This window comes from Capricornis sumatraensis, chromosome 14 (genome assembly GCF_032405125.1).
Source record: "Capricornis sumatraensis isolate serow.1 chromosome 14, serow.2, whole genome shotgun sequence".
In the NCBI taxonomy this organism is placed as follows: Eukaryota; Metazoa; Chordata; class Mammalia; order Artiodactyla; family Bovidae; genus Capricornis; species Capricornis sumatraensis.
This window is the reverse complement of record NC_091082.1, coordinates 74,204,189-74,216,842: the sequence shown is the minus strand read 5'-3', so window position 1 is coordinate 74,216,842 and position 12,654 is coordinate 74,204,189. Positions and strand designations below refer to the sequence as shown.

At 38.2% G+C, this 12,654-nt stretch overlaps 1 protein-coding gene across 1 annotated transcript in view; it reads right to left on the bottom strand.

The window, feature by feature from the left end:
* Positions 1-12,654, bottom strand: part of HMCN1 (hemicentin 1) — a 537,733-nt gene that overhangs the window by 257,761 nt on the left and 267,318 nt on the right. The window contains exons 16-18 of the mRNA XM_068985901.1: positions 5,458-5,652; positions 2,051-2,146; positions 853-980 (exon numbers count right to left, since the gene is read on the bottom strand). Of these exons, the coding sequence (XP_068842002.1) occupies positions 853-980; positions 2,051-2,146; positions 5,458-5,652 (419 nt within the window). The remainder of the gene's footprint in view (positions 1-852; positions 981-2,050; positions 2,147-5,457; positions 5,653-12,654) is intronic.

Genomic DNA, 12,654 nt, shown 5'->3' with positions numbered 1-12,654 from the left:
CAAATATTAGAAGTCAATGCATGATATAGGAACTACATGAGAGAAGGGTGACAAGAGTTTGTTAATAATCATTACCTCTAACTCTACCATTTATGTATTTTGTTCAATCACAGGGTACTTTAGTGCTCAAACAGAATCATCCTATGTCATAAGGGCATTTATTATTGAGTGAGGTGCACTAGTTTTTCTCGGGTTTTTATGCAAATATGAACATTTTTACATCTTATTTCATGGACTCAATTCACTTTTAATTGGCACTTCAAGAGGACAGTAAGTCTAAAGACTCTGGAAAATAGAAGGAAAAATGCTCTGAACTAGATGAAAATTTATTGCCATAGATAGATGTTTACAGAATAATTCCTTAGACCTGTGAAAAATTTTCAAATTTCTTCATAATCACAAGCTATGCCTTGAAAAACAATGAGAAAAAAATTGATCTACATTGTAAAATAGTTCACTGTCAAAGAATGTTTGAAGATAATAATAAAGATTAAAATATAACATGAAACAATTTTATGAGAATATTAACATTTTATTACTTCCTGCAAAAAAGGACATAAGATATTTAAATGCTATGAAAACAAACTTCATCCTTGCTTCATTTTTTACATATTCTGGAATTTTCTAGTAACACTGAATTTAATGCAAAACCATAAAAACTACACCATTGACTATTTCTCTATCATACTAATTCCAAAATCATATAAACTGCATAAACATATTAATACTGAAAAAACATTTATTTTTAAAATGTTTGCATATTTATTTTATTGAAATTTCAGTGGCTGAAACACATTGCCTCTTCCTCAAGAAAATTAGCAATATGAAAGCACGGATTTCAAATGCTCTTACCATGGCTGAATTCTTAATCCACCGACGTTCTGGAATGGGATTTCCAGCCAGGAGAGCACAAGGCAAAGTAAGCTGCTGTCCTTCAATTACACTGGTAACCGGGGGGCTGATTCCAATGAGTGGGGCGGCTAAATCAGAGCGAGCACACAGCCACCATCAGCACTATTTCACTCAAAAGGAAGGCCAACTCTTTTATAGACCAAGATGACTACTAATGAAGCTATTAGAAAACTGAGTTTTCAAGAACAAGATATTTAAATGCACAAATTAGAAGATAGAGATACAGGACCCTTCTAAGCAAGAGAGACTGGCAAGAGGACAGGTAATAGCACAGAAGTCAAGACAGTTACATAGAGTAGGTCTGCGGCTTAAAGGCCTGAAAAGTCAAGCCAAGAAATTTGCAAAATATTCAACAGACAGATGGAGAGTGAGCGAAAGCACTGATAAATAGAAAAGTAGAATCATCAGCAACTATTCATCTGGGAACTTACTGGACAAGGGACAATTAGAAGGGATGAGATGAGTGATGAGGCTGTCATAACAGCTCGGGAAAACAGAATGATAGAAGGCACAGAGGCTTTGTAAACGTATCCCTTTCTAGACATCAATGAATAAATTCAACACGAATCAAAGTAAAAGCCCTAGTAAAGTAAAAAACAAAGTGAAAGCCCTAAGAGATTCTGCTTGGAAATCTTAAGCTTATGTACATGCTGTTCCAACGAACAGGCATAGAATATAAGCTTAAGCGTGTGGCCAAATAGGTATTTTAATCAGTGGGAAGAGAATATTCAATAAAAGATACTGTACCAAAGTCTGACCACTTGGAAAGAAAGGATTTGGTATTCCTACTTCATATCACACACAGAAATAATTCCATGTGGACTAAAATGATAAGTGTAAAGAAAAGAACTAGAAAAGAATACCACCAGCGTGTGTGTGTCTGTGTGTGTACTCAGACTTAATTTATTCAGTTGAGCTTCATTTCTTCAGGTGGAAGGTAAGGAGCTTAAAGCGGACATCTCTAAGGTTATTTCCACTTCTAACATAAAGGAAATATAAAATAGGGTAGAAGGGAAGGACGGCTAATGTTGCAATCATATATTTACCTTTTTTTTTTTTAATGGTACAAGGAAGAGATGAGGTAGTAAGAGAAGCCTGATGTTTGCAAAAAGTGTGCTAAGTACTCCATTGATCTTACCAAGTCCAGTCACTGTTACTGTTGTCTGGGACTGGATCTTTCCAAACTGGTTTTCCGCTTCACAAATATATGTTCCTTTGTCACTTGCCCATAAGTCTAAAAAGAAGAGACGATTCACTCACTCAGCACCAACCATTAACCACATGTGAGTCACAGTGCTGAGATCTGCGAGTGGAAAATATGACACTGCCGCCTGGTAGTTCCCATTCTAGGAAAAGAGACATAGATGGAAAACAACAATCCTACTGCAGTGTGAAAATGCTCTCATTTGAGCTTCAGACCCTGAGCTGTGGGAGCAGAGAGACAGAAGTGCCTGACGGGAGTTAGGGAAGGAGTCACATAGGAGTTAACATCTGCTTGTGCATGTAAGCTTAGCAGTGTCAGATTCTTTGCGACCCCAGGGACTGCAGCCCGCTAGGCTCCCCTGTCCTTGGGATTTCCCAAGCAAGAATACTGGAATGGGTTGCCATTTCCTCTTCCAAGGGATTTTTCCAACCCAGGAATTGAACCCATATCTCCAGCCTCTCCTGCATTGCAGGCTGGTTCTTTACTTCTGAGCCACTAGGGAAGCCTGAGCTATACCTTAAATACCTTAAACAATAGGTAGAACAGAGGAAGGGCAGTCCAAACTCAATCGGCTCAAAGGCAAGAACATGACTTGAAAAAATCATGCTCTGTTCAAAGAACGGAAATATGTATCACCTCCCTAGGGACATTTTGGAGGCTGGCAGGAGAAACTGTTTTCATTGGTACAATGATTAGGAGAAGCTTCACTGGTGACTCAGCAGTAGAGAATCCATCTGCAATGCAGGAAACCTGGAGATGTGGATTTGACCCCTGGGTCGGGAAGAGCCCCTGGAGGAGAAAATGACAATGCACTCCAGTAATCTTGCCCAGAAAATCCCATGGACAGAGGAGCCTGACAGGCTACAGTCCATGGGGTCACAAAGAGTCAGATATGATTTAAAATAACAACAGCAAATGATAAGGAGTGTCTACTGGCGATAACCAGGCAGACAATGCATGGGGATGGATTCACAATATTCATAATATCCCAAGTTCAGCAAGACTTTCGAATGCCCCACTAGAAATTTTTGGATTTGATGACTTTGTTTATAATTATTTGAGCCTACAACCTAACCTTGTTTAAGTGGAAGAAAGAAAGAACTTTTCTAAAATTGTATACCATTTTAGAACCAGCCTAGAGTTTCTGGGTCATCAATTCATATTCCTTTATCACTCTACATTTCAGCTGTCAAGTTCATGATGATGTAAATAAACATGTATACATACTCTGTGAGCACTGCCTGGATATTTATCTATTACTGCTGCTGCTACTGAGTCACTTCAGTTGTGTCCAACTCTGTGTGACCCTATGGACTGCAGCCCACCAGGCTCCTCTATCCATGGGATGCTCTAGGCAAGGGTACTACAGTGGGTTGCCATGCCCTTCCTCCAGGGGATCTTCCCAACACAGGGATCAAACCTGGGTCTCCTGCATTTCAGGCAGATTCTTTACCACTGAGCCACCCCAGGGAAGCCCACTTATCTACTGAAATACGCAGTATTTTAAGAAAAATTACTTTGTTTTCTTTTGTACAAAATTTGCATGTTAAATTTTTTTATTATGTAGGTCAGTCAAATATATAAATTTTTCAGAGTAATAAAAAGCATATTTATGAAATATTTTAAATTAAAGATTGTGTTGGGGATAGGGGAAGGATTACTGGGTTACAGGTTGTGTGGACATAATCAGGAGCCTGAAGACGAAGAGGTAGACTGCTACCTTTTAAAAAGCATTGTTTTACCTTACAAGCAACTGGAAAGTCAAAAGGTTTTAAATAGGGAACTGACTGTCATCTTTGCAAATATCTTAACTAAAAAAGCACATTTTAATCTATTGATAAGACACTGACAGAGAAAAAATAATAGTTTTCCATTATAAATACTTCCCTCCTATTTCAAAGAGTGCTGACCAAGTTTCTACTCTGTTAACCACATGCATTTGACTATAGAATTTGCATCTGGTAAATGCTGATGGCATGTACTCTCAAAATTAGCAAACATTCATTTGCCAAGGCAACTCTGGCAAACCACCTGGTTAATAAGTTGGAGATTATTTCTAACCAAGATATTTTTCATATTATCAACTCAGACTATTTTGTAGAGAAATACAAAATACCACTGAGAACTAAATTTCTAATTGTTAGCTTCCTTTTAGATAATTTACTTTGAGCAACTGGCAACCACTGATGAATACACTGCCCTTGTTTATTTTTTCTTTTCTTTCATTTCCACCAACTGATTTGTTTTCAATTCTTTTTGTTTCCCTCTGAGCTGTTTCTCATCACCACTGTGCCAATCTATCTGTGTGAGCTTCTCTATTCTTCCTTCTAGCTCATGTCTCCTCTATCCTGCAGAGGAGCTGTTCTGAAACAGTACTTTCACATGCCTTTCCTGCCTAGGAAGCTTGGGGGGCTATTTGCTACCTTACCAACTGCATTTCTTCACCTGCACATTTCAGGTTCTGCACAATCTGACCCATCTATTAAGTAATTCTCGTATGTACTAATATGGCCACCTGCTCAGATAGTAGATTATAAAATATCTAAGGAAGGAACCCCATTTTGACTTCAGTCTTCACCATAGAGCCTAGCACAAAGCTGAACATGTAAGTGCTTGTAATTAGTTTAATTTGCACTGAAACTTTAAGAGAGGTTAATGTACATTTGACATTGTTAATAAACATGAAAATTACTTATGGGGAGCCTTCTACAAAATATCCTAAAACATAATTTTTTTTAAAAAGTCAATTAATCATTGAATTGGTTTTACTCCTCTTATTCCATTATCCAAATAGTCTTAACAATATTTGAAAAAGTACTAAGAGTTTACAAATATCTGAATGCTTAAGAGAGTATTGGTAAAAGTTTGAGATGATGGAATATTTGACTATTTAAAAAATGTTTTGCTCCAGATAGTTTTTACTCAACATTGATAGTGAAGAGGGTCTCTATGAATGTGATTATGAATTTTTGGCCCCAAACAATTAACATTAACTAACTACTAGTAATATTTTACCTCTCTAGACAACAGTTGGTACAAGAGTAAATAGACATGATTACTTATCCACCTACAGGCCCAGGTTGATTCTATTTGTAATAAGAAAATGAGCTATAAAGAAGACATACTGCTTCATAAGTCTTTATGATATAGTAACAATATAAAATTGAATAAAATGCTATTCATTTATGATAAATCCCAGGCATGAGTTCAGTATTATTTTAAAATGAAATTCAACAAACAAAAAATGTGTTGGCAAGATTAATTTACTATTTTGAACATATCAACGCCTATGTATACTTTCAAGGTACATATTCGTATAAAATATATTTCCTTTAACCTACTTGAAATAAAGAGATCTCCTGTTCTTAGTTGGCTGATGGAACTCACTGAAAAAGGTCTTGAGAAGATGGGCATGTTGTCTAGTCTTCGCCATTTAATCTTTGGTTCTGGATAACCCTGGACATAGCAAGGTAATGTCACATTTGAGCCAATCTCCACAGATACATCAGTAGGTTCTTGTATAAAAACTGGAGGTGCTGGAAGATATTTAAAATGAAAAAAAAAAAAACCGGTTATTGGTATTGTATACAGGCACACGAAATAGAAATTAATTTATAGCTAATTTAATAAACAGCATGAATAAACTCCAGCCACGAAATTAAAAGATGCTTGCTCCTTGGAAGAAAAGTGATGACAAATTTAGATGGCATATTGAAAAGCAGAGACATTACTTTGCCAGCAAAGGTCCATCTAGTCAAGGCTATGGTTTTTCCAGTAGTCATGTATGGATGTGAGAGTTGGACTGTAAAGGAAGTTGAGTGCCGAAGAATCGATGCTTTTGAACTGTGGTGTTGGAGAAGACTCTCCAGAGTCCCTTGGACTGCAAGGAGATCTACCCAGTCCATCCTAAAGGAAATCAGTCCTGAATATTCATTGAAAGGACTGACGCCGAACCTGAAACACCAATACTTTGGCCACCTGATGCGAAGAACTGACTCACTGGAAAAGATCCCAGTGCTGGGAAAGACTGAAGGAGGGAGGAGACAGAGACAACAGAGGATGAGATGGTTGGATGGCATCCCTAACTCAATGGACATGAGTTTGAGGAAGCTCCGGGAGTTAGTGATGGACAGGGAAGCCTGGCGTGCTGCAGTCCATGGGGTCGCAAAGAGCTGGATACAACTGAATGACTAAACTGAACTGAATTTAATAGACAAACAACAGATTGAATTTGAATCAACTTATTGTTCATATACTATTAGAAATATCTGTTTTAAATACTCTTGTCTGCTATTAAAAACACATTTTCTTAATAAATGAATAGAGGCACAAGGAAGTTCAACTATTCCCTTAACGTGATTAAGATAGAAGCAATGACAATTTAAATCAGGATTTCCTTAACTAAAGAGAATCTTTCATTTTTGGAATTCGTCTTTTAGTTTATGCCACACTCCTCAAAACTTTAACTTTTCTAATAAATAAGTCTGCTTTGTAATGAAATACTTCAGACAATTTCCAAAACTTACTTTTTTGGTGGAATTTTTAAATAAATTAATTCATATCAGGGCTTATTCTTCAATAGATCACTATATAACAAAGTGAAGTGAAGTCGCTCAGTCGTGTCCGACTCTTTGCGACCCCATGGACTGTAGCCTACCAGGCTTCCCTGTCCACTGGAGTGAGTTACCATTTCCTTCTCCAGGCAAGAGTACTGGAGTGGGTTGCCATTTCCTTCTCCAGGGGATCTTCCTGACCCAGGGATCGAACCCTGGTCTCCTGCATTCCAGGCAGACACTTTAACTCTGAGCCACCAGGGAAGTCACAAGCAGACAGTATTTAATCTTAAATTATATTATTGGTGTATATCACATTCTTGCTTCTCAATACATTTTATATATATATATATTTTTTTTTTTTGTATTTTTCAGTTGAAGAAATTGAAGCTTAAAATTCAATAATTTAAATTTACAGGGTAGCTTTTGATAAATGAAGCCTAGGGAGTGATTGGAGAAGGTGATGGCACCCCACTCCAATACTCTTGCCTGGAAAATCCCATGGATGGAGGAGCCTGGTGGGCTGCAGTCCATGGGGTCGCGAAGAGTCGGACACAACTGAGCGACTTCACTTTCACTTTTCACTTTCATGCATTGGAGAAGGAAATGGCAACCCACTCCAGTGTTCTTGCCTGGAGAATCCCAGGGACAGAGGAGCCTGGTGGGCTGCCATGTATGGGATCGCACAGAGTCGGATACGACTGAAGCGACTTAGCAGTAGCAGTAGCAGCAGGGAGTGATTAATCTTAGAGTTAAGAAATGACTCAGAAATTAAAAAATTATAGATAAGAAGGCTACAGTTATCTACATAATTTACTTAACCACAGAAGCCAGAAGGAAAAATGAGAGGTTAACAGGCCTACCTTGGAAAACACAGGAATGCAAGATAGGGAGGATGCTGTCAGCAAGCCTAAATAGATGAGGCTCTCAGTATATCCCACAGAACTTATGAGTAATGAGGTATGAGGCATCAGGCAAGGAGAAACATAAGAAACTATTAGAGGTAATAGATGAAGCCTGTTCAGTATAGAGGAAGCACCCTAGGAAGGTCTGCCTGATAATGTCAGGATTAAACATTGGTTATGAATTGCAACAACTATAGCATACAGAGCCAGAGACTTGGTTAAGTCCTCTTCATTAACTATCTCATTTGATCTTCATAATATCCCTATGAGGTAGATACTGTTATTATCCCAATTTTATAGAAGCTGAAACAGAGATGGTTAATTTGCTAAGTGTCACATGGAGCTGAACAATGGAACTAGTATCGAAAATCAGACTGATCTGACTCCAAAGTCACAGTTCTTTATCATTTTATCAGCCTCTCTTTTCTATGGGTTCTTATAACTGCCCAGATTCAAGCTGGTTATCCACCTGGTAAAAATAGGTGTAGAGATCACTTCTCTCCTTCTAAATGGTAATTCCGGGACTTGGGTGTATACCTGTCTCCCAAGTAGCATTAGTGCTTTATTAACCTGGGCTAAAGGACCTCCTTTAACTTTGTAGTCCTGTTTTCCATTAGTTCTCTATACAAATCTTATTCTTTGGACCATCAGAAGTTACTCCAAGCAAGGACTGACCTTTCTCAAATCAGCACCTGTGCCAACATCACTCCTTTCAAATGCGATGTCTGAAGTTGATCTCTGGCTATTGAAATACTAACAGGTCTTGAATGCAGTTCAAAAGGCCCTTCCTCAATCACCTCTCTTACCATCCTACACGGATATGATTTTTTCCCCCCTGAGGTTTCAGAGAACTCACTCTACACCATTCTCATAGCAACGGCTCCATTCAGTCTCTTACTAGACAACACATTTGACTTTCTGCAGAGAATTTATATTTGCAACCATGTTTTTATCTTCTATAGCAACTAACATGGCACTCTGTGAATTATAGATGACTGCTAGATATCTGTGAATGACTGAATCAATATTAAAACAACAATAACCTAGCATGTGTGTGTGTGCATTAAGTGTACAAGCTGAAAACAACATTGGGAGTACATTTGAATTTTGAAAAAACACGGCAATGTCATAAGTCCCATCATTTGTTTATTGAAACTACATAAAATAAAATTTAACACTACTATTGAATAATGTGTTTCTAAAAAGAAGTTGTGTATCTATTCAAATTTTTCTTACCTCTATATGGGAATTTGACTAATAAAAAACAGTAGGCAAAATAAATGCTCTTAAAAAATTGTTTAGAAAGCAGCTCACTGCTTATCATAGTTATGTAAGTAACGCCTTACTTCTATCTGGAGTGAGATTAGTCATTTATTCTAGAGCTAGTTGCTTTTCTGAAAAAGAGATGTATAAATGTTACAAAATATGCTAGGTTCAGAGTGAACAGGTGAATCTAGAAATGGGACCGAAAATAAGCTCCAGAAAAGCAAAAGATATGCAGAAGCCTAGAACTAATCAACTCTTTGGGAGGAAACCAAGATTAGTGACATAATAGAACACAGTCATCAGTGAAAATGGAGATGAATGAGACTTTTCAGACATAAGAAAGAACAAACCAGATTTAAAAAGGATACGTGACGCTCAAGTTGTGCCCCATAAAACTCAATTGAGATGAGAGAAGTCACCTGTGGGGAAGAAGCTTTGGGAACAGTGTGAGGCACGAGACAAGCACAAGGTCAGGAAATAAACGTCCTACTGCCAGAAAACAAGGAAAATGAGAATACCAGGCACTAGATGAGCAGCCAAGACAGCATGGATGACAAGCAAACCTCAGTATGAAGCCGCTCAAGAGGCCTTTTAAGAACTTCCTGCCCCTGAGTGTGGCCAACTCAGACTCCAAGTGAATTACGTTGGATGGATGGTAAATAGGTTAGCAAAACCAGAGGGAAAGGAAGCAGAATTTAATTTAGTTAAAAACAAACAAACAAAAAATAGAAGGAAATGGCAACCCACTCCAGTATTCTTGCCTTGAGAATCCCATGGATGGATCCCATGGACGGAGGAGTCTGGCGGGCCCCAGCCCATGGGGTCGCAGAGAGTGGGACACGACTGAGCGACAAACACAGAGGAGCTAGTAGTTAGAGAAGCAGCTTGGGAAATGACAGCCCACCAGGGGGCTTCCCTGGTGGCTCAGAGGCTAAAGTGTCTGCCCGCAATGCAGGAGACCTGGGTTCGATCCCTGGGTTGGGAATATCCCCTGAAGAAGGAAATGGCAACCCACTTCAGTACTCTTGCCTGGAGAATTCCATGGACAGAGAAACCTGGTAGACTATAGTCCATGGCGTCGCAAAGAGTCGGACACGACTGAGCGACTTCACTTTTCCTTTCACTTTCAGGTGGTATCAAATCGCAGCTTCACTATTTCTTAGTACATAAACTTAAAAAATTATTTTACCTCCCCTCATCTAAATTTCCCAAAAGAGGGATAATAACATATCCTATCTCATGTTCATAAAAGAAAGAATCACTATCAGTCATTTAGCACGTAGTAATTACCCAAGTTCAGCCTTCATTGGAATTTGTTAGGCTCTTTCGGAGAAGGGAATGGCAATCCACTCCAGTATTCTTGCCTGGAGAATCCCATGGACAGAGGAGCCTAGTGAGCCACAGTCCGTGGGGCTGCAAAGAGTCGGACACGACTGAGCGAATGAATGAATGAATTACCCAAGTACTGACTATCAGTGATCACAAATGCTGTATAGTTAGTTAAATTATAGTTCTGGAGTTTAATGTATCTAATATTAGTTTTAAATTTGGTTTCTGTATATACTGTTTCTGTTTTATGTTTTGGATATTTGGCCCCGAGGCATGTGGGATCTTAACTCCCAGTCAGGGGTCGAACCCTCACTTTCTGCAATGGAAGTGAAGTCTTAGCCACTGAACTGCCAGGGAAGTCCCTGGCTTCTGCATATAGTTTCATAGATTTATTATGCTGGGTCCCCTATGATCCCCTAAATATTTACGTGCAAGCACCTTGATCGCACAGGGTTAATGCTCAGTAGAGCTTTGGTGTCGCTTACAGGTGGATGTGGTTGTATGAACGCATTATTTTTAAAATATAAAACTTACAAACAGATTTACCATCATGATCTAAAACCTATTCTATAAAGTTATTCTAGTTCCCTCAGTGATAATTAAATCTCTCCCGACTATGGCAACTTTTGCATTACGTGAGTCCAGCTGAGAATTTTTTTTCTAAAATGGCTGAACACCCTGTTTTGGTTCTACCAAACCACAAAACACGGAACCACAGTCTAAGTCTAAAACATCACCCTCTGTGGTGTGGAATCCTGCAAATAGAGTCACTGCCAGGCCAGCTTTTTGTTTGATGGAGCCAATCCTTTTCTCTTCCAAATGACATCCTTTTGAAAAAGGATGAAAAGCACTGGTAAGGATCCCTGAGCACTGACCTGAAATGTCCACAACTTAAAGTCATGATAATGAGAAATAGGAAAATGGAGACACACAACAAGAAGCTAGAACTCAAAAATAACATGAAACAGACTTTTTATGATTATTTTTTGATCTAGTATTGTTTACGTGAAGTAACAGACCCACAAAAACAATCTGAAAGTCCAACTAGTTACATGATATGGATAAAAGCAAGTTTTTCTTCTAAAGTCATAATCTACTTAAATTTATGCCCAACAGTTCTGGAACTCAAATGAATAATTTTATGCACTACTAAAAGTAACACTTAAATTATCTCAAGCCCTCTTTTCAAAAATCAAGTTCAAACACTATCATATTAAAAGCACAATGCTTAATCTTAAATGCTATACCACTATTTTTAATGCTTTTTTTGTATTATTTTTCAAGACTTGGAGAATCAAAATGACCACTCAGGTTGTAAAGTAAATATTCACCTATTTGATTCATGTCCCATTAAGCAGCTTTGAAGGAAAAGCAGTAACTGCTCACATACTGAATGTATTGGTTTGGCCAAGAAGTTTAAATCCAAACGAACTTCTTGGCCAACCCAATGCATGGACTACAATACTTCATTTCATCTTTACAGCCAACCTATCAAGTTGTTCATTGGTAGGCTGGTTGGTTGCTCAGTCATGTCTGACTCCTTTTGCAACCCCATGGACTATAGCCCAGCAGGCTCCTCTGTTCATGAGATTTCCCAGGCACAAAAACTAGAGTGGGTTACCATTTCCATCTCCAGGGGATCTTCCTGACCCAGGGACTGAACACACATCTCCTGCTTCTCAGGTAAATTCTTTACCATGGAGTCATGTGGGGAGTCCAACTAGTAAAAGCTAGGCAGAAAACCCAGTCATTTTTTACAGCCCATTCTCTTAACCACTATATAAATTCTGGGTAAAACGTGGCTTTTTTTTTTTTAGGGGGGCGGTCTGCTTTTAAACCTACTTGTAGTAATCAGAACTATCACAACTGTGACATGCATAGTGTGTGGCAGTTACATCACCTATTTGCTAGGATATGCAACAATACTTTTAGGTGGCCAGAAAAGGTCTAATCAAACTCTGTGGTCTATTAATACAATGATCAGAATACTAATGGTGAATAGGGAAATAGTTAAGGCATGCCAAAATCATGAATGGTGATGTAATATTAAGTTATTTGGCAACTGCTAACAATGATCAAGGTTACAGTAAGCAAACAATAGAGTTTATGTAAGTAGCTCCATCAGGAAAATTACTGGAATAAAATTAAGGAAGCCATTGTTTTAGAAAAGGTCATTGAGAGTGAAGATTTTGAATACGAGTGAAGAGAAAAAAAAATCCAGATCAAGGAACAAGGGATAAATATATAACTATATATAACTTTTTTCTTACATCCTTTTATTTTAAGGCCATTTCAAATTTCTACCTCTCTGCTCCAAATTAGTAGTCATGTTCCTCTGAGGCCCATGTCAACCAGCTACTAACTTTGAGACCTTCAGCCCTCCAGCAATTCCTCTTTTTCATCAAATTTCATGCCCAGACCACAGTTTTCTAAACTCAAAACAGTTTTTTAATTTCACTATAACGATTTGCTAAGCCAGTCAATC